At 51.3% G+C, this 21,553-nt stretch overlaps 9 protein-coding genes across 9 annotated transcripts; 3 read left to right on the top strand and 6 right to left on the bottom strand.

The window, feature by feature from the left end:
• Positions 1 to 57: 57 nt before the first annotated feature.
• PSV08DRAFT_227589 (Non-repetitive/WGA-negative nucleoporin C-terminal-domain-containing protein) lies at positions 58 to 4,634 on the bottom strand (the record flags this gene model as incomplete). Its single annotated transcript, XM_014220635.1, has 4 exons — positions 58 to 1,042; positions 1,091 to 1,839; positions 1,893 to 4,328; positions 4,385 to 4,634. The coding sequence occupies 4 exons, from the start codon at positions 4,632 to 4,634 to the stop codon at positions 383 to 385; spliced, it is 4,095 nt and encodes a 1,364-aa protein (XP_014076110.1). The 3' UTR covers positions 58 to 382.
• Positions 4,635 to 4,978: 344 nt separating this feature from the next.
• On the top strand, positions 4,979 to 5,966 carry PSV08DRAFT_317764 (Yqey-like protein-domain-containing protein). Its single transcript, XM_014220634.1, has one exon. The coding sequence runs from the start codon at positions 5,056 to 5,058 to the stop codon at positions 5,602 to 5,604; it is 549 nt and encodes a 182-aa protein (XP_014076109.1). The 5' UTR covers positions 4,979 to 5,055; the 3' UTR covers positions 5,605 to 5,966.
• Positions 5,967 to 6,693: 727 nt separating this feature from the next.
• Positions 6,694 to 8,347, top strand: PSV08DRAFT_353964 (uncharacterized protein; the record flags this gene model as incomplete). The annotated part of the gene is made up of 3 exons (XM_014220633.1): positions 6,694 to 7,590; positions 7,636 to 7,717; positions 7,764 to 8,347. The coding sequence occupies 3 exons, from the start codon at positions 6,694 to 6,696 to the stop codon at positions 8,345 to 8,347; spliced, it is 1,563 nt and encodes a 520-aa protein (XP_014076108.1).
• A 741-nt stretch (positions 8,348 to 9,088) lies between these two features.
• PSV08DRAFT_249633 (amino acid/polyamine transporter I) lies at positions 9,089 to 11,154 on the bottom strand (the record flags this gene model as incomplete). The annotated part of the gene is made up of 7 exons (XM_014220632.1): positions 9,089 to 9,589; positions 9,718 to 10,053; positions 10,112 to 10,518; positions 10,567 to 10,739; positions 10,802 to 10,825; positions 10,886 to 10,956; positions 11,008 to 11,154. 7 exons carry the CDS (start codon positions 11,152 to 11,154, stop codon positions 9,089 to 9,091), a joined length of 1,659 nt encoding a protein of 552 aa, XP_014076107.1.
• Positions 11,155 to 13,499: 2,345 nt separating this feature from the next.
• Positions 13,500 to 15,020, bottom strand: PSV08DRAFT_353962 (uncharacterized protein; the record flags this gene model as incomplete). Its single annotated transcript, XM_066092867.1, has 5 exons — positions 13,500 to 14,109; positions 14,162 to 14,304; positions 14,358 to 14,588; positions 14,645 to 14,749; positions 14,820 to 15,020. 5 exons carry the CDS (start codon positions 15,018 to 15,020, stop codon positions 13,500 to 13,502), a joined length of 1,290 nt encoding a protein of 429 aa, XP_065948673.1.
• Positions 15,021 to 16,194: 1,174 nt separating this feature from the next.
• PSV08DRAFT_378390 (uncharacterized protein) lies at positions 16,195 to 16,512 on the bottom strand (the record flags this gene model as incomplete). The annotated part of the gene is made up of 1 exon (XM_066093350.1): positions 16,195 to 16,512. One exon carries the CDS (start codon positions 16,510 to 16,512, stop codon positions 16,195 to 16,197), a length of 318 nt encoding a protein of 105 aa, XP_065948672.1.
• A 543-nt stretch (positions 16,513 to 17,055) lies between these two features.
• On the bottom strand, positions 17,056 to 18,151 carry PSV08DRAFT_364227 (uncharacterized protein; the record flags this gene model as incomplete). The annotated part of the gene is made up of 3 exons (XM_014220630.1): positions 17,056 to 17,582; positions 17,631 to 17,866; positions 17,914 to 18,151. 3 exons carry the CDS (start codon positions 18,149 to 18,151, stop codon positions 17,187 to 17,189), a joined length of 870 nt encoding a protein of 289 aa, XP_014076105.1. The 3' UTR covers positions 17,056 to 17,186.
• Positions 18,152 to 18,556: 405 nt separating this feature from the next.
• PSV08DRAFT_364226 (uncharacterized protein) lies at positions 18,557 to 19,922 on the top strand. Its single transcript, XM_066093059.1, has 3 exons — positions 18,557 to 19,114; positions 19,224 to 19,544; positions 19,595 to 19,922. Exons 1-3 carry the CDS (start codon positions 18,700 to 18,702, stop codon positions 19,795 to 19,797), a joined length of 939 nt encoding a protein of 312 aa, XP_065948671.1. The 5' UTR covers positions 18,557 to 18,699; the 3' UTR covers positions 19,798 to 19,922.
• A 563-nt stretch (positions 19,923 to 20,485) lies between these two features.
• On the bottom strand, positions 20,486 to 21,317 carry PSV08DRAFT_317734 (Isochorismatase-like protein). The gene is made up of 2 exons (XM_014220628.2): positions 20,786 to 21,317; positions 20,486 to 20,727 (listed from the first exon to the last, which is right to left on the bottom strand). The coding sequence occupies exons 1-2, from the start codon at positions 21,302 to 21,304 to the stop codon at positions 20,596 to 20,598; spliced, it is 651 nt and encodes a 216-aa protein (XP_014076103.1). The 5' UTR covers positions 21,305 to 21,317; the 3' UTR covers positions 20,486 to 20,595.
• Between the last annotated feature and the right edge of the window lie 236 nt (positions 21,318 to 21,553).

Raw genomic sequence — 21,553 nt, 5'->3', positions numbered from 1 at the left:
GGTGATGATGTTTGGGGAAAGTGGCTTTGGCGGGGATTAGGGTGGAGCAAGCTACTTATGTCCGATGCGCTCACATTCTTCATAACTAGCATTCATGACTTTAAACCACGATTCCTTCCAACTACGACATCTTTGATTCAGACAAAAATGAGTTAGCTTGGATTGTGCTTCTGCCGGTCTCTTCTTTATGCTCTGAGAAAAATCTGGCTGTGACCACACTCATGCTTTTGACGCCAGTGTCCCCTCCCTATACTGATGATACACCTATTCAACGCCTGGCGCTGCAAGAATGGTAACGCACAAAAAAAAAACCAAATATACAATCATCGTTCCCGTATATCTTTGCAACCTTCCAACTGTATTCCCTCTACCATATATGCATTTAGCGAGCAGCTTCCTCGACAATAGCGTTGACATCGCGCGCCCTCTGAATCCATGACTGATCATCCATATCTCGTCCAAGAACATCGCTTCCCAGGATGATGCGCATAACATCAGCCAATCCAATTGCGTTCTCAGGTCCACCGAATAGCGCGCCTGTTCGCCTGCTGACGGTAGCCCACTGTTCGACAAGGTAAATGATCCACTTGACGAGCAACTTGCGGTTACGGCCTGCGAATGGCGGTTCCTGCGCATACCATAGTGCCTCAAGAGTAGCAACCAAGCTCTCAAACGGCGCGTTCAGCTTGAGGAAAACGTCAATTGGCCACGTAAGGTTAGAATTCAGTGCCAAGTTCTGAGCGTTAGGCGCGTTGGCATCATGGACGTAGAACTCCAAGTCATACTGCAGGACTAGCTGCAAGACAATATTCACAGGGAACACGTTGTCGTTGAGGTTAGTGCGGTGGCCAAGATCCTGGACTTTCAATGAGACAATCTCCCAAGGCGCGGCCTGGCGGTCGGCAACAGCGTTCCGGTGGGTTTGATCAATCAGGTTGGTCCACGTTGAGCGAATGTCCGGTACGCTACGGTAATCGGCAGCATGGTAAATGAGGAGGCAGATATCGTAGTAACCTGCTTGGTCGGCGTAATCATGGTAGAGCTAGGTAATGTCAGCAAACGCGTCTTTCACATACCAAAAGAAACTTACCTCATCAAGAGGATGGATTTGGCCATTGAGATGCTCAATAACGTCTTCCCTCCGCTTTCCAACAAGTCGCTCGTCGCCCTTGATACGCTGCAGCACATCGTCTTGGATGTTGGCAATGTCAAGATGATCACTGATGTTTCGCAGCAGTTCTTGCCTGGTCTGGCGGTTGCGTACTCCTGTTTCCGAAAACCCAGTCATACGCGTCGAAGCATTTGCCTTGGCCCGTGACAGATACTCTATCCTCTTTTCTAGCGTCAAGGGTAGGGTGCTCTTCGCAAGCTGGAACTGTGTCTCCGCCGCACTTAGGTAGTCGTTGTAATGAGCGTAGTAGCGCCACAGCAGATCCGCGTGAGCCAGGTTCGTGTCAGAGCTCTGGCGCAGATAGTCGACTACGAACGGAGAGTTGATCTCCAGCAATCGCTCGGCCCATCCGTTTTGCATGTACCAGTCGTACAGATAGTTTTGGAAGACTTCATCATCCGAGTTGTTGATTTGCTCGTACGCTTCATGTTTGCGACGAGTGACCTGGGAAATAACACCATCAGGCACAGGCCCTTGGGTGTTGAAGGCATGGTCGACAGCCTCGATCACATTGCAAACGAGGGTGTAACAAGAAGCGCGCTGTTCATAAAAGTGACGTCGTGGGTCGCTCGCATCACCGACGTGATCACGAGAGTCCCGCACCCAAGATAAGGCTTTGTTACCTCGGTCCCACTCTTGAGCAACTTTGAGGGCAAGTCTGATAGCACCTAAATCGTGTATGTTAGAACCATTCAAAAACATATAAGTGTAGTCAGCTTACCAGCATAGAACTCGAGTTGGATGTACTGATCAACAGTGGCGGCCAGATTCTCGTAACTCAGGCTCTTCGCCACTTGTTCGAACAATCTCAAGCTATCATTGAGCAAGATACGTCCACGCTCGGCATTTGCACCCATGTCAGCCGCCTTCTTCAAGCTTTCCTGAGCCTTGAAGATGACCACATCATCCGAACTACAGAAGCTGCCACACTTCCTCCTAAGAGCCTCAGCAACCGACTCAACATTTGAACCCTTAGCAATGTTGCGGTTCACAATAGCCTTAACCAACTCCCTCGCGATTTCCCTGCCCTCTTTGATGGAGAAGAGACCCTGAAAAGTGAGTTGACGAACTCTTGCCTGGAGCTGGGGGTCTGCTAGCAGAGCCAGAATATCCTCCAAACGCTCCTCAAAGAGCACGAGAACAAAAGAAATGCCCTCAACGATATTGTTAACCATTTGTAACAGGCTAGTGAGCGCTCTGTTCTCGCCCTGGAGCTCGACCTCTTCTTGTCGCGATGTCGCACGTCCCAAAGCCTCTGGGCCAGCCAATCCTTCGATGAAGGACTTGTTCGATTCCAGGAATTCCTGAAGTTGGGCCAAACAACGCTGTACCTCCTGCAACTTGGTGATCTTGTGAGTCGAGGTAAGAGCCGGTCCAGTTGGAGTGGCGGTCTCCGTGATAATGGGAGTGTTCCAGATCGATCGAACAATGCGCGCAACGTACATGGCAATACCATCGTGTCGTGGTGACGCGCGGACGTTCTCTACGCTCAAACCTTCTACAGTCGCACTCTCTGTGAGATGCGCCTTGCCGCCAAACTCAATAAACACCCTGCGAGCAAAATCAAGCACTTCAGGATCTGTGACTTTGGCGATTCTTGAATCTGGTCCAACATCTGACCCTTGACCGCAAGCAACAGCCAAAGCTGTAGCTGAAGTTTCGGCCAGACCATATTGCTTTGCGAGCTTACGAATATCAGCTTCGGCGCCCTCGGGACCTCCGTTCTTTACAATGGAAGCAAAAATATCCACCAGTCTTCTGCGTCGAACAGTCTCGATACCATTCGATGTAATGATGGCGTATTCGCACAGCGGCTTGTCAAACTGGGTAGCGAGCTCGTTGCCAAAGCCGAGAGGTTCATTCCTTGCGGAGAATGGTTCAGAAACAAGGCCGATGTCTTGTACTCTTCCTACGAGTTCTGTGAACAGGCCAGTTTCGGTGTATCGCGGAGGTTCTGAGCTTTCCCTTTGACCCAATAGTCCGGAGTGAGGCGCGGAAACAAACATGTGATGGTTCGGGTCGTTTGGCGACCTAAGGACAAAAGAGAAGAAGGCACCAGGGGGATATCTAATTCCAAGTTTAGTTTCTCTCAGCCACCTTGATTCAAAACCGACTGTTGTGCCTCCTTGGTATGGCTGTACTTGGGTCGAATTACTCTGGGGCGAGGGCTGACCGTCGTTTGGCGGGAATCGAATGTGTCGTAATTGCATGCTGCTTGGCGCACTTGTGTTGTTTGCGCTCCATTGTCCTCCGGACGTTGTGCTCAGATACAATCTGCAGCCTGACGATGTGATTGCCATTAGAGAGAGATTGTCCGCCTCTGTGCTAGAAATGGGACTCAGACTGACAATCTGCATCTTGTCGAGCACGCCCGTCGGTCGTACAATGTGCCCACACATGGTCTCAATCTGTGTGCGTGTTCGAGTCAATGCGCTCTCCAAAACATTTGGCGCGCGCATGTAGTAGACCTTGATGGTTCCATTGGTGGAGAGCGTGTAGAGAACGTTCCGTGTGTCGTCAATGGCCATCTGCTGGATACCAGCTTGTCGTGTGGTCCCATAGAATGGTAGCGCGGGTAGGCCGATAGAAGTGGTAACATGGTTGGTCTTGCTGCATTTGCTGGAGAACCACTTGTCCTCTTGTTGGTAGTTGAGCTCGTATACGTCCTCTGTCTGTCCATCACCAAAGAAGATGCGCCCTGTCGTGTCTGAGCCAGCGATTGCAGTCACATTGATCTTCCTGACTGACGTGGACAATCCTGTCCGGTACATTGTGATGCCATGCACTCCCTCGGACCCTCGTTGACACTCTACAGCAATCAGAAAAATGTCCGACACGGTTGCGACGACAAGGAGGTATTCGATGGAGGGCACGAAGACACCGGCACGCGGCTTGACCAGCTTCACACAGGTAATGTTGCTGGGTTGCTCTTCAAAACCAACGAGCTCGGGGTTCGGGTGCGTATAGTCCCAAAGATAGACCTGGTTGTCAACTACAACCCAGGCGTGGTTAATCTCGGCGAACAGGCCCATGCTCGTCGACATTTGCGTGTGGTCCACCTGCTCGAAGACGGCCTCGGGGAGCTTGTACGACCGCAGCTTTTGAAAGGGCGCCCACGCCGGACCACTCGGTATCTCATATTCACCAGAGATGCCCTCTGGACCGTTTCATTAGCATTTCGACTAGCCTATTCTGCTGCTGCCAGCTACTCACGTCCGATGTATGCCTCGAGGGCTGGGAATCTGTTGTCTCTATCCAGCATGCTGTTTATAGTCCGTGATGCGCGATCGATGGGACTCTCTGCAGGGGGTGCAGGCAGCACTTGCTGTTGCTGCTGTTGCTGCGACTGTGGTTGCGACATGGAGCCTCTCCGTGCAAAGCCAGGTCGGTTTGGAGCCGGCGTGTTGACAAAAGCGCCGGGAGTAGGTCGCTGCGGCGTCGCGGGCGCCATTTGAAAAGCCATGATGGGCAGTGTTTGTGTCGTGTTAGAAGGCTGCGCTGCGCTGGTCGCGGCTCGGGGAAGGGCGAGCTTCAGGTGGAGGTTGGGGGAACGCGCCGGGAATACGACGTGCACATTAGCTGCGCGCTATTACTGAGGGGGGATAAAATGGCAAGGAGACGCGCAAAGAAGAAGATTAAGCAAGAGGATTGGAGCGGTTCGCGACGCTGGGTCTCAGGTACAAGCTGCAAAAGTGACGAGCGACAACAAAAGGTTGTGCTTGGCAAAAGACCAGGATCAGTGGTCGGACTAGTTGGGTCGCTCGCGTCTGAGCGCGTTTTTTGTCCCCCCAAACTTTTTTGGTCCCCGTCGCCCATTGCATTGTCCAGCCGACGACGCTGTTTGATACAGTCACTGGCCTTGCTCAAAACTATATCCACCGGCCATGTCGCTCTTCCGTGCTACACTGCTGCAGAGGCAGCTTTTTGCCCCTGCTCGCATTACATGCATCCGCTATGCGTCTACTTCGACTCCGGAGAACATTGTGCTCCCTCGCCTACAGACGGATCTCAAAATCGCCATGCGGTCCAAGAACAAGCCAGCATTGAACACGATCCGTGGACTGCAGGCCGAGATCATCAATGCCTCCAAGACGGCCAAGCCCATCACCACGGACGGCGCCCTCTACTCATTGATCCAGAAGCAGATCAAAGCTAGCTCGGCATCCATTGAAGAATTCCGGAATGCCAAACGGGAGGATCTGGTCGAAAAGGAGCAGCAAAACTTGGACATTCTCAAGGCGTATGCCGACGAGATTCCCACTGTCGGCGAGAGCGAAGTTGACTCGCTGGTGAAGAGCGTGGTGGAGGGGCTGGAAGAGGGCAAGAGGAACTTTGGCAGTGTCATGGGCAAGGTCATGGGAGCAGTCAAGGGCCGGCCGCTTGATGTCGAGTACGTGACGAAGAAGATACAGGAGGCTGTGGGGGCAAAATGAGTCAGGTGACAATGCTATTACGAACAAAACGGCCAGACGACTTGTACGAGTACTGCATGTGTATGAAACGACATAGTAGATTGCAGACACGGCTCTTGATGGTGAAACGGGGCAGGTCAAGACTCGGCTGGGTTTCCATGTGCTGAGCATGTGTCTTGGACAGCAACGTTTGTCCGGATGCTGCATGTGTTGATGCCCATGGTAGTTGGGTTCGGTAGTATCCGCGCGTGAGCTGTGGGGACGGGGCAGTGGCGACAGGCAGTTCTGACAGACGGTTCTGACAGATGGTTGTTCCCCGTCCAGCGGCTGCCGTGGGCCGACGATAGATATTCCCTTGGGGTTGTGGCTGAGAGGGGGGCTAGTACTGAGTAGGCGGATGACTGCGCCGCGGCCCACGTGCATGTCCGGCCAATCTTCCAAGGTTGGTGGTCAGCATGACGTCACTGGCAGCCCACAACCTCGCTGCTCATCCGGCCAACATGGCTGCCATCCAATGCTGGGCGCATTCACGGCCTGCCTGTCAGGATAGCCTGGGCACGACCCATGCCTCTGGAGTGAAAGGGCGCGGTTCCTGTCTCTGTTTGACCTCATGATGCGGCAGCCAATGCAGCCATGCCCGCAGCACAGCCGACATGCCCAACGATAGCGCCCAAGTCTTGTGCAGCTCCCATGAAACTGCACGACGAGTAACGCAGTGACAAATGAGAGACTAAACAGCCCTCAGGGGACATGGCATCCACCCATGGCACGGTCCAGCGACCAGGCCAGAACGCAGCAGAAAGGCCTCCATGCGCGGGCGCCGATGACGAAGCCTGTCGCGAATCCTGCATCCATAGCCGGCCGTATCCACACCCTCCCCTTCACTCTCCACACCACCTGGGGCCTGACTCCCTTATAATCCTGCTAATCCACTTCTCTCTCTCCCTCTCATCCTTTGCGTCGCTGACTTGGCTCTCGAGTACACACTCTCGTTACGTGTAGCCAGCCCTTGACCTGGGACACACATACATCTAAAGCCGGTAGCCCCGCACCATTCCCTCTCACACGTCATCGCCCGCAGACCAACAAGCCACGCAATTCCCCTCAACCATGTCTGTATATCGCTCCTCGACCGGCAACTTGGATCGCTTTGAGGAGCCCCCTCGCGGTGGTGAGAGATGGGACCGCGACAGATTTGAGCGTATGCGACGAGGCGGCGGCAGTGTTCGTGGTCGCCCTGATGATTACGAACACTACCGCTACCAAGAGCACGACCGTTACCCTGGAGGCCATCGTGACGTCGACATCCACGAAGATCGCGCCCGCCGTGGCCCGGCCGTCATAGAAAGAGAGCGCTTCCACGAAGACGAGCGCTACGACCGCCCTCCGCCGCGTCGTGCCCCGGCCGACTTGTTCCATGAGCCCACGCCGTCCGAAATCGCCAACCAGGCTCTTGCACCCTACCGCCGCAGGTCGGTCATTGATAGGGATATCGACATTGATATTGATATCAACGAACGGCGCCATGTTGCCCGCCCACCTAAGCCCTCCCGCCCACAGTATATCCGTCGTCAATCGTCCTTGGACACTTTCGATCGCCGACCCATGCCTCGGTACGGCGATGTCGAGAGGATCGAGAGATATGAGACCCACGAATACCGCCCACCAGCCAACGTTCCCATTCCACTACCCATCCGGGAGCGTCGCAGGTCACCTCCCCACCGCTTCCATGATGAGGACGATTTTGAGGAAATCAGATACGACGACCGCAGCTCAAGGGGCCGGGAACGGGAGGATTATCGCGAAGTCGAGGTTCACCGCGAAAAGAGCAGAGTACGACGAAGCAAGAGCACTGCCGCAAGATCAACACGTAGCTCTTCAATTTCCAGCTTTGAAGAAATCCAGCCTTCCCGGGCAACCTGGGGCAAGAAGGGCAAGACAAGACTCCCTAAGCGTCTGGTGAAGAAGCAAGCCGTTATCGATCTCGGGTATCCATACGAAGAAGAGGTATGTCATTTATTTGTCTATGTGGACTGCTGCTGACTATCATAGGACGATTTCATTATCGTCACCCGGGCACTCGAAAAGGAGCACATTGACGAAATCATCAAGACCAGTGAATCTTACAAAGAAGGTGCGGATTGCATACCCATCTTAAGGCCTCGTCTAACAATCCGCAGAAAAAATCACCTATGTCTACGAGGAGAACGTGGAAGAACCTCCACCACCACCGGCATCTGTTGCGCCACCAGCATCAGTCGCACCATCAGTTGCACGGCCAGCATCCGTTGCGCCGCCACCACCACCACCACCTGTGGTTGAAGTGCCTCCTCCACCACCATCCGTACACGCACCGCCTCCACCTCCTCAGGTTGTGTATGCCCAACCTCCTCCACAAGTCATCTACGCCCAGCCGCCCCCATCTCACCATGCGCCAACCGTATACGCACCATCAGAACGTGCTCCATCTCCATCAATCCATGAGCACGAGCGTTACGTAGAGATCGACCGCTCAGCTGCTATCCACGGTCCAGCCACCGCCTTCCTCCCCGAAGGCCGCCAAATCGTCCGCCGCGACGATCGCCGAACAGAGCGCGAGATTCGTGAAGAAATCCGCTCGCTCGAGGAAGAACGCCGTATGCTCAAGTATGAGCGCGAAGGCGACCGCGAGTACGAATTTGTTGAACGCGCTCCCAAGAGGGAAGTCATGCGTGTCGACAGAGACCGAAAGGGTAGGTTAGCCCTTGTTCGCTCGGCCCATTAAAGAACCACTTCGTTGATATGTATTTTTCCACGGTTATAGTTATCATCAGAAAGGACCGGCCCAACCCTAAGATTGTGGCTCTTGCTATGGGCGCACTTTCCTGAGCTGCGTAATCTGACACTCGCTTTCTCCCTCCCAACCTGGAGCTGGAGACACGCCTTTTTAATGATATCCCCAACGATCTCGGACGACCCTTTTGGAACTTTCTGGAGTAATTCTACGGCTAGATGTTGAGAGATTCTTTTCCTGTCTCTTTTGTATATACCACGCGTTTTCTTTTTTTCTTACTCGGTTGATCCGAACGGCGTACACGATAAAGGTAATGCTCATAACGAACGTCTCCGATACATCCAGAGATGAGCAAAGACGAAATTTGTGTACGAGTAAAGAGTACTTTTAATGAATATCACGAAAATCGATGATCAATTATTATGACTTTTTTACATGATTGGCCTACTAGACGCATTTTCCCACGAGAGCCAAGCAAGCAGCACTTATGAAGGTTGTGAGATGCACATGCCATTTTGGACATTGCTAACGTACCAAGTGAAGACAACGCTTTATCTATCCTGCCCATTTTGCAATAAAAGAAAGCATACCACGCCTTTTGAAAATATCCAAAAGCATGAGTTATTCCATTTTCAGCCAACGTTTTTTGTCTCAGTCATAGTGATGAACCACACCCAACCTTACAGTACATCAATCTCTCCACACCCACCACAACCACCACCATCCCACCCCTCACAACGCCCGCGGATCAACCTCAACCACCGGCCCCGTATATGACTTCTTCGCAAGCAGCACATAATACAGCACACTAAACGCCGCTACACCTCCCGTCACCACGCCCGCCCAATTCATACTCTGCAAATCCGGATTCGCCCTCGTCGGCCAAAAGCTAAAGAAAATAATAAGGCAAAGATACACAATCGCCACAACATTATTTGCTACTCCCAGAGCACCACGGAGGTGCCAAGGGCCCCAGGATAGCCTCTTTTCGTGCACTTCTGTACGTGTTTGCGTATCTGCATCGGGACCGCCGTCGTCGTCGAGATCGCCGCGGAGACGCCGCCAGAGGAGTAGTGCGATGGCGAGGAGGTAGGAGAGGTAGAATCCTTCGAGGACGAGAGAGATTGTACCGTTGAAGGCGATGCTGCTGCCGATGTTGATGAGGGCGAGGAGGGCGGCGAAGAGGGTTACGATGAGGATGGAGATGACGGGGATGGTGCTGCGTTTGTCGATCTGTGTTGTTTGTGAGTTTACGTTTTATACTAATTTCTCATTTTCCTGATCTTAATGTGGGGACGGAGGCTGCTTTTTTTTTGGGGGGGGGGGGGGGGAAGGGGGATAACGGGAAAAGTGAAACATACCATGCTTAAGGCTCGCGAAAAAGGCAGGCCGCGGTCGCGTGCAAAAGACCAGGTCATGCGTGATGCGGCGGCTAGACAGCCCATTGCACTGCAGAATTCTAGGAGCACGATGATGGATACCATGACCGTAGCGCCGGCTTTTGAGCCTACAGCATGGTGGAATATGCTGAGAAAGGGGGCGGTCTGGGCGTCTTGGTCTTGGAGTAGGCGCGGGATGTTGTCGGCGCTGAAGAGGACAGCGAAGAGCATGCCTAGGGCTAGGGTTCCGTTGATGGCGAGACTAAGGAGCATAGAGCGAGGAACCTCTGTGCTTGCGTTTTTGACTTCTTCTGACATCTATTTTTGTCGTTATCAACATGGAAAGAGTTGGAAAGTTGGGTTTCTCTCTACTTACGTGGACGACAGAGTCTGTTCCGACAAAAGCCAAGGCATTACCTTGTAGACCGACGAAGAACGCCAATGTGTGAGTACTCCACGCGCCTTCATTGTGGAATTTCGAAAAAATGTCTTTGGCGGAGTTGTGTGCTGGCGTGAGGTAAACCAGTGGAATGAGGATGCCAAAGAAACCAAGAATGTGGACGATCAGCACAAGAACTTCGATAGTGGGTAGTGCACCGCTGAGGAATACGTTGATAAAGACGCAGAGGAGCAGGAGAGCCCATAGGAGGAGCGTGCCGTGCCATCCTTCTCGCACATAAGTCCCGTTGACATCGTTCAAACTAACGAGTTGTAGGATGAGGTCGGCAACAAAGTAGCATACGGAAGTTAGAGCTGCAATCCATCCAATGACCGTGAGCCAGCCTACAAGAGTTAAAGGCTTGCTGGAAATGTTCCCAGAACCGAGCTTACCTGTCACATAGCTGAAGAACTTGTTGCTCGACCGTGGTGCCAGCAGCGACACCCAATGGTATTGACCTCCAGCCGTCGGTACCGCACTAGCCAGCTCCCCAATGCAGATAAAAACGGAGAAGTTACCGAGCCAGATGAGGATGAAGCCGTATATAAGACCGGCAGGTCCGCCGCTAAACCACAACAATCAGTTCGCCGTCAAGCATGCAATGCGTAACCGAGGTGTCTTACTTACTTGTTGAAACCTATTGAGAAAACACTACAAGTGCTGACATCAGCATAAAGATGTCTTTTCGTATTGAATTTCGCATAAACTTACACTAGCAGCGTCTCCCAAGTGCACATCAAGCCGCATGAGAGGCCAGTCATTGATACCAATCCAAATCGACGCTGTCATGAGTTAGATCAGAATTTGCACATAATGCTTGGTAGGCCAGTTACCTTCAACACCTGCTCTTTTCCCACTCTCGCCAGCTCATATCGATCGCGATCGAACTGCTGGACCTTGGATCCCGACACCAAGCGTCTCTCTCTCGGCTGCAGCACACCTTCATCATCGATATTCTGGAGATGAATCCGCTTCTCCATGATGTCAGGAAGTCGCGATAGACGAGGTCAAACGATCCACAGTATCCGACAAGAGACAGACGAAAGATAGACCAGAAAAGATGTTGACAAAGCAAAGTCCGTACGTAGGTACCGTATAACCCCACTAAAACCTGCACACCAAGCCCAAGTGAAAAGTATAGAAGTTCAACTCCCACTCTCACCCAACCCGAAACTAGACTGCCCCCCCAAAAAGACCGCCAATACTCACGCTCTAAGAACCCGCCCTTACTAGCCCTAAAAGAAAAGGAAGCACGGATCCGTCACACAAAGCCAAACTATATCCCCCAAATGCAGCCCAATCTCAATCCACGTCCTCGCTTTCTAGCAAAACCAGCCACCGGACCGGTAGCCAGCGCCCATGTACTCGTTGCAGCGGCGTGTCGGGGGAATGGGCTAAACGGCTGAAAAGAAAAGCGCGGAAACCTGTGAAATGAAAAAAAACACGTTCCATGTACATACATTCATACACGCACGCACGCAATTCTGTCGGTCTCCGGCGATCACCGGTACTTGCCAATAATCTCTCTCTCTCTGCAAACTACTTAACTTGCTTAACAAAAAAAAACACCTTTAGTAGCAAAGGGGAATACGAGCGAAAGTGGGCAAAAGAAGAGAGAGAGGCAAAGTGGAGTTACGTATGAGTGTGTTTGCGTTAAAGCCGCGCAAAAACGTAATGGCCTTCCGTCCATACCGTACCGTACGGAGGCTGGTTGCAGTGACGGCGGGTACTCGACATATTACACTGCAGGAAACCAACCCCTTGCTGGCGCTTTCTAGGGGGCTGCAGGGGATGTGATTGGTTGGTTGGGGCAACAAATGTGCGGAGTACGAATGGTGGGTGGGGTTGGTGCTGGGGGGATGCGGAACTCGGTGGTGTGCATTGTGGAGTTCCTATTTGAGTAATGAGCCGAGGAGTTTTTTTCTTTGCTCCGAGAGGAAGGAAGGGGATGATGTGTAGTTTGGTCGTTTTTTCGGAGGCTTAAGGTTGGGGTCTACTACGGACTGTGCAGGGGTATGTCTGTGGAGAGGTGGTCTAAGTACGCTTAGTGTATTTTTTTTGAACTACTTACTATACTACATGATGTCTTTCAAGGTGAGAAACATATCTTACTCAACATGTAACTGCAACCTCACCCATGATACATCATCTTAGTTTGTTCAAGCTAAGAGACATACATTCACTAGTTACAGCGACTAGTAGCATAAGAAAAACTCAACCGTAATACCAGTATCATTCAAGCCCTAAGAAACCCTCTACACGCCTCCCAGTAGCACAAGCCTGAAATCAAGATTTCCAACCAAGCATCTCAATAGCTCAACACTAAGGAACCCAGATCCTGCCAAAACGCCACTCCCCACCCATCCATAAACACCCCATTCCCCACGTGGAAAAGCCTCCCTGACACAACCCCTCGCACACAAAAACCATGCCCAACCCACCATCAAAACTCACATCACCAGTTCCACACAAACACAAACACCACATCCACCCTCCTCATTCGCCGCCCTCCTACCCGTCTTACACTCCCTCCCTTTCCTCCAAACCAAATGTCTCACCCACCACACCCGCCTACCCATCTGAGTCAACCGCATCAACCCACCTATGCTAGCAGCGACAAGTTCCACTACTTTTCACACACGGGAACCTGCGTGAAACGCAGTCGTCCGGTTTGTGCCGCGTGTACGCGCCGTAGAACAGACAACGTGCTGCCGTGTGTGCCACGGCCGTTACATTGGAGTGCGCAGTGAGTGTGGGACTCGGGCTTGCAGGATTTTCTTTGCCTTTGTACAAGGGAGTGAGGGTTGTAGTACCGGGGGAGGGATTTTGTTGACTGGGAGTTAGTGCGGAGGTGGGTTAGATGGTGTTTGGGATAGTTGCATGGGGATGCGGGTGTTGGGTTTCATTGGGTGAGTATGGAGAGGGGGGAGAGAAGGATAGTTGGAGAAGGTAGGCTGGTGGTGTTACGCTTGATTGATGAGGGTGGTGGAGAGAAGAGAGATAGGTCGTGTTGCACTGGGACTGCCGGGGATCTGATTGAGCGTTGCCATCAGAATAGGGGTCATGGGTTCACAGGGAACATGTGGTGGAATGGATGAAGCGATTCAACCGATTGGAAGTTGAGATTATGGGCATGACGCCTACATGCCTGGGATTTGAGCGGTTGGTGTTGTCTGGCTTCGATGATAGAGATTATGAGTCTTCTTATTTCAGATGATATTAGGGAAATGCGTTATATAGTTCTGGAATTATTGGACTTTTGCAAATTTCTCATGTTATTTCTGTAGATTGGTGAAATAAGAAATATGATGCCTAATGCTTCAAGCTAGCCTCCGTGCATAACTTCAATCTCGTCGCTCGACCCATCGTGCGCTTTGACTTCTGCCTCTTCCCACTCAGCACTAACAACTGTCGTTTTCAAGATTTTAGAGTGACTTCCCGTACCTGCAGTCTCCCACCTCCTATCATCTCTATGCTTGTGATTTACGGCTGTAATTTCAACATCGGCCGCGCCGTCTAAGCGCCTTGGACCCCCGGGTATCCCTGAAGCAGAGTTTGTATGCGTAGTCTTTTCTTGCGAGAGCATCGGCAAGAAGCGTTTTATTCCAGTGTTTTCAGTATGGAGGCTCTTTCCACTTGATCTTGTGATCCCGGTACCGACTCTAGAGGCGATGCTAGATAGCTGATAGGAGCTATTTTTACTGCGAGAGACGCCATGCTCAGATGATGTACCTCGACGGCGTAGATCGTCACTCGCATATAAACCTGATGGGACCGACTCAAGGAGGGGTTTTATGTAGGGTACGCATGATGTAATGATAGTGATGCACTCAATAACCTGAGCGAGGAGAGTCCATTTCCATAGTGCCTTGGTGGGATTGGGCGAGGTGAAGCCGTCAAGGTAGACCATCTGGACAGCAGTCGCAACGATGTCTCTAGAATGTGTAAGCTAATAATTTTATTATAAAATAAACTCATCAAACACACAGTGACCGTGCACCAAAAAAGGTGAGGATAGTTATCTTCTTACTCAGGCTCATTTGCAGTGTCATGACGACATGCACCGGAAACGCAATGAGTGCCAGGTCAGTAAGGATATTGATTGCACCCACGGAACGCCAAAAAGATACCTATTGACTTGTCAGAACCAATAGGATGACAGAATAGCGAGCCTCGAAAATACAATATTGAAGCATATTTCTTCGTTCCCTAAGAAGCGCCATGGCTCAGTGGTTCCACACTGGAAAGCTGCCAGACACATTGAGAATACCGTCCACAGTGCAATGAAGCCAGCCAGCGATAGACCGAGGTTGCGGTGTGTTTTTGAGGCCGTGAGAATCATGAGTAGCGAGATGATAGACAACTTCGCAAACCCCAAAGTCGCGATGTAGAGAAGATTGTTTGCATATCCGGCCTAAACCATAGTTATCACACCACCGATCCAACATTTAATCTGACGACATGCCTTACCTTTCGATATGCCGCTAGCTGACCCTGGGTGAGTAGCGATATGTCCCTCCCAAGACCACTATGTGTCTGTAGACTGACGGCCCCACCTGATGCTATGCTTGAGGCCTAGTTCACGTACATCATCAGTACTATGAGCAAGGTCAACAAGCGAGGTAATGCATCAATAACAACGTACCAGAGCCAGCATGACAAAAGCATCGTCAACATCGATCCTCCTCCGAAGAGTACGTTTCGTAATCAGTCTAGTTAGAACTGCAAGTGCGGAAGTAATCAGCAAGGTCCAGGTAACGACATTAACGAACGGTCCGACATCCGCACCGCTTCCCGGCCGCCGCGGGATGGGACGACGGGAAGAAATAAAAGGCAGCATTGCCATTCTTGCACTCTCCCCGTCCTCGTCAAAAGTATGAGATACCGGAAGCTTGCAATCTCAGGGAATAAGTGGTAGCGATGACGAACGATTACTCAATCAACTGTGGCTGGCACTGTGGCAGTCTCAGTTGAGACAGGTGAGACGTCAGTCAACCAGTAACAGCCAACACATACGAACAACAAGTGTATGTGGCTATCAAACGCCTTAATGCGTCTACCCATTCATATTGGAGCGACACAGGCGCGCAAACAAAGTAAGGTTGCGAGCCGCCAAATGGGCGACAACGCGCGATTGGAGAGCTGACAGCCAGCATACCGCACAAAGTAGTTATCCGCTGTCTGTCTACAATACAAGACACCTGTAGTAGCGAAACAAGGAAGACAGAATATTGACAGAAAATTAGCAAGTGTGCACAAATCCTAGATGTAGAGATGCAGCTGTATCGCATTGCACAGGCGTTACAAGGCGACAAAGTGATATGCACGAATGGAGCACTGTATTGATCGCCGACCGAAATGCCCACTTGTATGTGAGTTCGTGTTACCTGGTCATATGAATAGGTGGGTCAGATTGGGTTAGCAGATCAGATAATACCCCAGTCGCTAGAACGGGTAGGCTTATCTTGCCCGCTTTGACAGGCTTGGTGACCTGCTTTTAAGCTTGTCGATCGTTATGTAACCCTGTAGCACACCATTCTCGGCATTGTGTCACGGCAGCTGTTACCGGAAGTTGAGTAAGACGGCCGGTCGCTGATATTGTGACACATGTGCCAGTGCACATCTGATGCAGTGATCCATTGATGTGCTAGGTCGAGATCCGGTCACCGCTGCAGCGGTGGCGCTCCATACTAGATGGCTGCTCACAAGTTCTGACATGGAGAATGCTATGGAATGCTATCAAGGTAGATACGCTCTGCTCATCAAATAACGAAGGATGCATAACGGGATAAATTGACTGGCGTATCTCTCAGATATAACTGTTTCTTTTCTCTTGACTTGTTGATTAAAGAGTAGATTGTACTGTACACTGTGCTTTTGGCTTATGTACTGGATGCAAGCTACTTGATGTGCGGCGCGTGAAAAAAAACTGTACTCAATTAGCAAATACATCATACTAAAAGAAATGAGATGATATACTTTAAACTTCTGTCGGCATTGTTACCCATGCGAACCAAGCATCATGAATGAAATTTGCCATGGTCTTTGACAGAAGTCTTGACTTCCCCAATGGTGCCGGTATTTGACGCTTCATTTCCTCCCGATAAATGATGCATAAGCTCTTTCAGTTTTCTAAGGTCCTCCCATGAGATATTCCCAATGTCACCAAGCGAAGGTTTTCCGTCTTCCCAATGAACTCTGTTGTCGATCGGTGCTGGATTTCGGGCCACTTCACTTATATCAGGCACAGCTCGAGCTACCGCTTGTGTAGATACAGGAGCTGCAGAAATACTCGTTGCAAAGACAAGGAGCGAGATTAGGGCAGTGGCGGCGTGCATGGTGGGTAGCTTGAATTATGCGTGCTTCTGCGAGTTTTTACGTTCTATCCAAAGGTCAGTATGTCAGCATGGCGCAGGCTTACAGGATATCGCTTTACTCATACGACGAAAGATTGTAGAGTGAGTTTGCAATGGGTGAAAGAGTACATATTGATGTTTTATGTGTTAAGATATATGTATTGACTGCTACGTACCTCAGCTCAGCATGTCGGGACCGTCACTTTTCGTATGTAATCGTGGTCTTCCCAACATATTAGACGTGCATTGTCCTCAGCTGCTCTCAAAAATCGTAAGCCTCGGAATCACAGTCGCACTGCGCTCGCCCCAAATCCTCCGAACATCGATCACAACAATAGGATAAGCCCACACCTCGGTCGATTGTGATGACAGGGAATGAAGATACTGATAAGGGTGTCTGCCTCGTTCTTTTCGTGGTCAAGCGGCTTGAAAATACACGTCTTCCGATCCATGGTCCAGAGATGCTAGTGGTTAATAACCACTATGCTGTGTAGCCTACATCGATATCGCGTCGCATGCTCATCGGAACTTGTAGAGAGCTGAAAGGCGAGTGTTTTCGCTCGTAGCGTGGAAAAATCTAACTTTTAGTATGAATTAAAGGACCGACAAAAAAGCCACAAGCGATTCGTGTCTCCTTGAGCGGGTCACTCGCGAGCTCAGAATACGATCACGTCTTCTGCATTCTCGCTGTGTTCGTATGGATCCTTGTGCCCGTGATATTCGAAGTAAGCCCGCTGAACATCTCGATACGGAGATGAAGGCGGACAAAACGCAAAGTTCTCAAGCGTATTCGTAGCCTCGCGATAGTCGTCGAACTCGTAACAGGCGTGCTGATCAGGACGCCTTGCCCATGCGATTAGTTTGTTCCAGTCGCGACACTTTCGGTCCTGACCATCGCCTGATTGATGGGATAATGGTGCTGGCATTGGTGTATCATCAGCTGTACACATGATGTCTTGGCGTAGCATATCTAGGCAGTGGTAGATGTGTAGCAGATTGAAGGGTTGTTCTCTGCCCTTATGTTTCGAGACTATAGCTTTACGAACAAGTTTCTGGTAAAGTCGGTTTTTTAAGGATTTGCAGAGGGATGCTGAACTCACTAGGCAATGTAGGTCGTGTATACCCCTGACATAGTATACACTACGTTCGGTGTCCCATGGAAATGGAGTCGAGGGGGGCAGACCAAGACGCTCTACAAATTTGTCGTCAAGTGCCACTGCCATGGCGTTTGTATCGATGGCATCCCACGCTGCCTCCATGTCACTGTCGCTTGCATTAGGGTGCCAGTACCTGGTCATGGCGTGATAGGGCACGTTGGTATTGAGAGTCAGTCCGCCTTTAGGACCGTGAGCACACATCCAATATTTCATGCCCATTACCTACTGTACTCGCTCTTGGCAGGAGAGTGTAAGATGCGCAGTCTGGCGTTGTCCATAACCAACAAGATGTTGGCTGAAAGTGAGAGTAGCAGAAGCGACAAGTATGCAACAAAGCTGCGCGTATTGGTCGGAATGATCTCGGTGCTGTTGGAGTCCCATGATATGCTATCTTTTGCCTCTAGTTCCGGCAAGCCATCACCTTCGTCGCGACATACTGGCTGATATGCTGGAGATACTTCCATCTTGGGGTGGTTCATATGATGGACATGGAGCGCCAAACATACGCGGCCTCATAAGACAGAAATCCTGCTGGCTGTGCAGTACGTGTCCAGGTTACTAGTAGCACAGGCGTACGTCACGACTACTGTCGGGCGAAAACAACTCTTTGGCTTTTGCGCTCCGACAGTCGGGTCGTGGATGAATTGCAACGCCATCTGTCTCTGTGGACGGTTACATCGCCGAGCAGGCGGTCTTCCGGCGCTGTACGATCGAGGAAGGTCGCAAGCATCTTAAGGCCATGATAGTGATACCAAACGAGGGGTTATCGGGCAAAAGTGTGCTAGTGTAAAGGGTGTGACTTGCCCGGCCGGCCAAGGCGCTAATAGTGTCAACGGTACCTTCCTTGTTGGGCGTCTTCACCCTAACACGGCAATCTACGATGTCCAATACTTGGAATATGCTATATCTCCGGTTCCGCTGTCCATGCGCCATGGCGGCAAGGTAGCGTATTCGACGACTACATTACCTGTCCGATATCGCCACAGCCTCATCTGATCACTGAAGTGCAACCATGGGCCAAAGATACTTTGTCCGCGAGGCCAAAACAAAGCAAGAGTTGGATAGCATCTTGGAAGTTATTTGGGCTGCAAACTACACACCTTACGAACCCTTTATTCAACTTGTGTTTCCTGTCCTTGGCTTTACGGCTGCTCACCGCGAGGCTGCCATCAACGAATCGAAACAACGCTTCTGGGAACAACACCAGGCCGATCGATCAATCCATTGGTTCTACGCATTCGACACCGTCACAAACAAAGCCGTGGGTTGCGCACAATGGGTGATTTCGACAACAAATCCTTACGCAGCAGGAGCACCAGATTTGAAGGCACCGTGGTGGCCCGAAGGTGAACAGCGGCGTTTCTGCGAATCGATACTGAATCAGGTGTACAAGCCCCGCGCAAGCTGGATGGCACGGCCCCATTGTGGTGAGTGGAGCATAAGTTTCTTTTTCCAAACGCGCTACTATTCCGCAGATCGACAGTATTGAAAAATAGTTGGAGTTGCTTTCTTCCAGTCGCTAACAATGGCCAATAGCACTCAATTGGATGGCAGTGGATCCTGCTCATCGACTTCGGGGTATCGGTTGCCTGCTTATGGATGTGGGAGTTGTGCGTGCCGACGAGCTCGATGTGGAATGTTGGATGGAAGCGTCGGCCATGGGCAAGCCGCTATACGAAAAGTTTGGTTTTCAATCGTTGCTGAAAATTGCCTTCGATACCGAACAACCGAATGCAAGCGACGAATGGAGGAAGAGCGCCCATGAGCTGACTCCTGCACCAATTTTCGCCATGTGGAGACCGACAAAGTCTTCTCGGCAGGGTAGTCGGGGTGAGGTGCAGATGCCATGGACGCTAGGTACGCGAGCTTGAGGGCCGCACATGATTAATCGATCTTGATATGGTCAGGCCAAGTAAATGGTAGACAAATGATGTCAGGAAAAATCGAGTATTCGTCCATGACTGATGGGAAGATCATGACCGAAACCTGCAAGGGCATGCAGATGACGTCGCACAGAGTGGATATAGCAAAGGAGTCTAGAAATGAGCATAGTCAGAAGGCTGTCAGGAGAAGGAAAGGAAACTCGGACCAATGTTTGAGAGTGGAGTAAGCTGTTGGGGTCTGCCTTGTCGTCAGCCGAATTCATGTGGAAAAAGCTCTCGCGGTCAAGTACCGCTGATGATAGGTAGTAGTTAGATGATAGTCTTACATAATCTTTAAGGCCCTTGACTACCACCACAAGGCTGGCGTTACTACTGAGCAAGATGACAACAGTCGACTGAGTATGTATGGCTGCATCCAATACATATATGACCCATCTCTTTTGTGTACCATCTCCTACGACATCTGCAACACTCCCATACACAGTCGGGTATCGGCTCAGCACCAGGATAGGGAGTGTAGCGCAGTGCCGGGACTGGCAGGGCACGCTTGTTCATACCGAGGAAGCCAAGGCAAACATGTGGTGGTGTATTTACTGTGAACGACAACCCGTCGCTAGGTATTTGCGAGTGTTGGTAGCGGAGTTTGTCGGCACAGTATAGGGTGGCGTGAGTCAGTTGAAGTTACGTACGATCCAATCTGGCGGGTAGAGTAAGTGTGTACACGTAGCTGCCAATGTGAAGCAGGCAGCGAGAATCAGGAAAGGGCAGGTCATCGGGCATGCCTGGTTCCATGTCAGGTCACTGCATCTGATGAGCTGGTTGGGCTGCGCTTCATCTTGTACCTTTGAGATTTTGCTCTATTTCTCTAAACATGCTAAATGCTGACTTGGCCCCGCCGTGGAAGATGGTGCGACACAAAATACCAGCCCAAAAGCCCAATCTCTCAACCTAAAATAAACGTCCAAGACGAGAGAGAGAGTGGAAAACGGCAAGACGACGGACGGGCCGAGCTCAGCGGAATGCATTCACAACCATCCAGCTTTGAGCTTCTCAATCGCCTCTTTCTCGGAAACCACGTCTGCCATCTTGGCGCCCATGTCCATGATATTTGCATCGTGGACAGCAGGTGATCTATCACCACAGGCCTCGCCAACAACCTGGTTACATGGTTAGCGACGTCTCCACAGGCCCAGTCATTGCCATATAAGTGCACACCATTGGTCGGAATCCCAGACACATTGCGTCCAGAGTAGTTGCACGCACACAACCACTGGTACTGACACCGCAGATGACCAGAGTATCCACACGGGAGACTTGGAGTCGTGTCGAGAGGTCGGTTCCAAAGAAGGCGGACGGGTAGCGTTTGGACACGACGATTTCCCCTGCAGCAGGCTCCAGGCCTGGAACCCAACTCTCGAGGCCCGTCTCCTTGCCCCGCTGGAAAACATGCAGCAACGGGACCTTGCAGGCGAACAGCCCCGCGTCGGCCATGTCAGGCTCCATGTACTCAACGCGGGTCCATATCAATGGTACTTTTCCCTGGCGGGCGGCATTGACGAGTTTTGCGATGGATGCGGGCACCGCCGCAGAGGCAGGGTTTGACCGGGTGTCGAGCGGGCTATCTTCACTCCAGTAAGCATTGCAGACGTCGACCAGCAGAAGGGCCGGTCTGTTGCCCCATCCGATGGTTCCTGCAAAGCCGCTCGCATGGCCGCGTGGGGCTTGGAATGCCATGTCGTTGTCGTGTGGTTAGTAGGTTAGTCATGATCAAAGCCGGCTGTCGAGGGCAAAAACTATCGTGGTAGCGTCGCGTCTAGGGGGCGAGCCGTCTGTTTCTACCCAGGGGACTGACGGCCAGCGTCGTCACCTCTTTGTCTGCGCCAGACATGGCTCACGTTATAAAGACGCTATGTTGACCACCACCCCCCGGCATGGATTGGACGGAAGTTCGGACCAGTCGGAAGGCGTTTGAGCAGCTTTGCT

The sequence above is a fragment of the Bipolaris maydis genome (genome assembly GCF_028858645.1).
Source record: "Bipolaris maydis strain C4 unplaced genomic scaffold PSV08scaffold_11, whole genome shotgun sequence".
NCBI classification, from domain to species: Eukaryota; Fungi; Ascomycota; class Dothideomycetes; order Pleosporales; family Pleosporaceae; genus Bipolaris; species Bipolaris maydis.
Note: the sequence above shows the minus strand (reverse complement) of the source record. Positions and strands in the feature narration are given on the sequence as shown.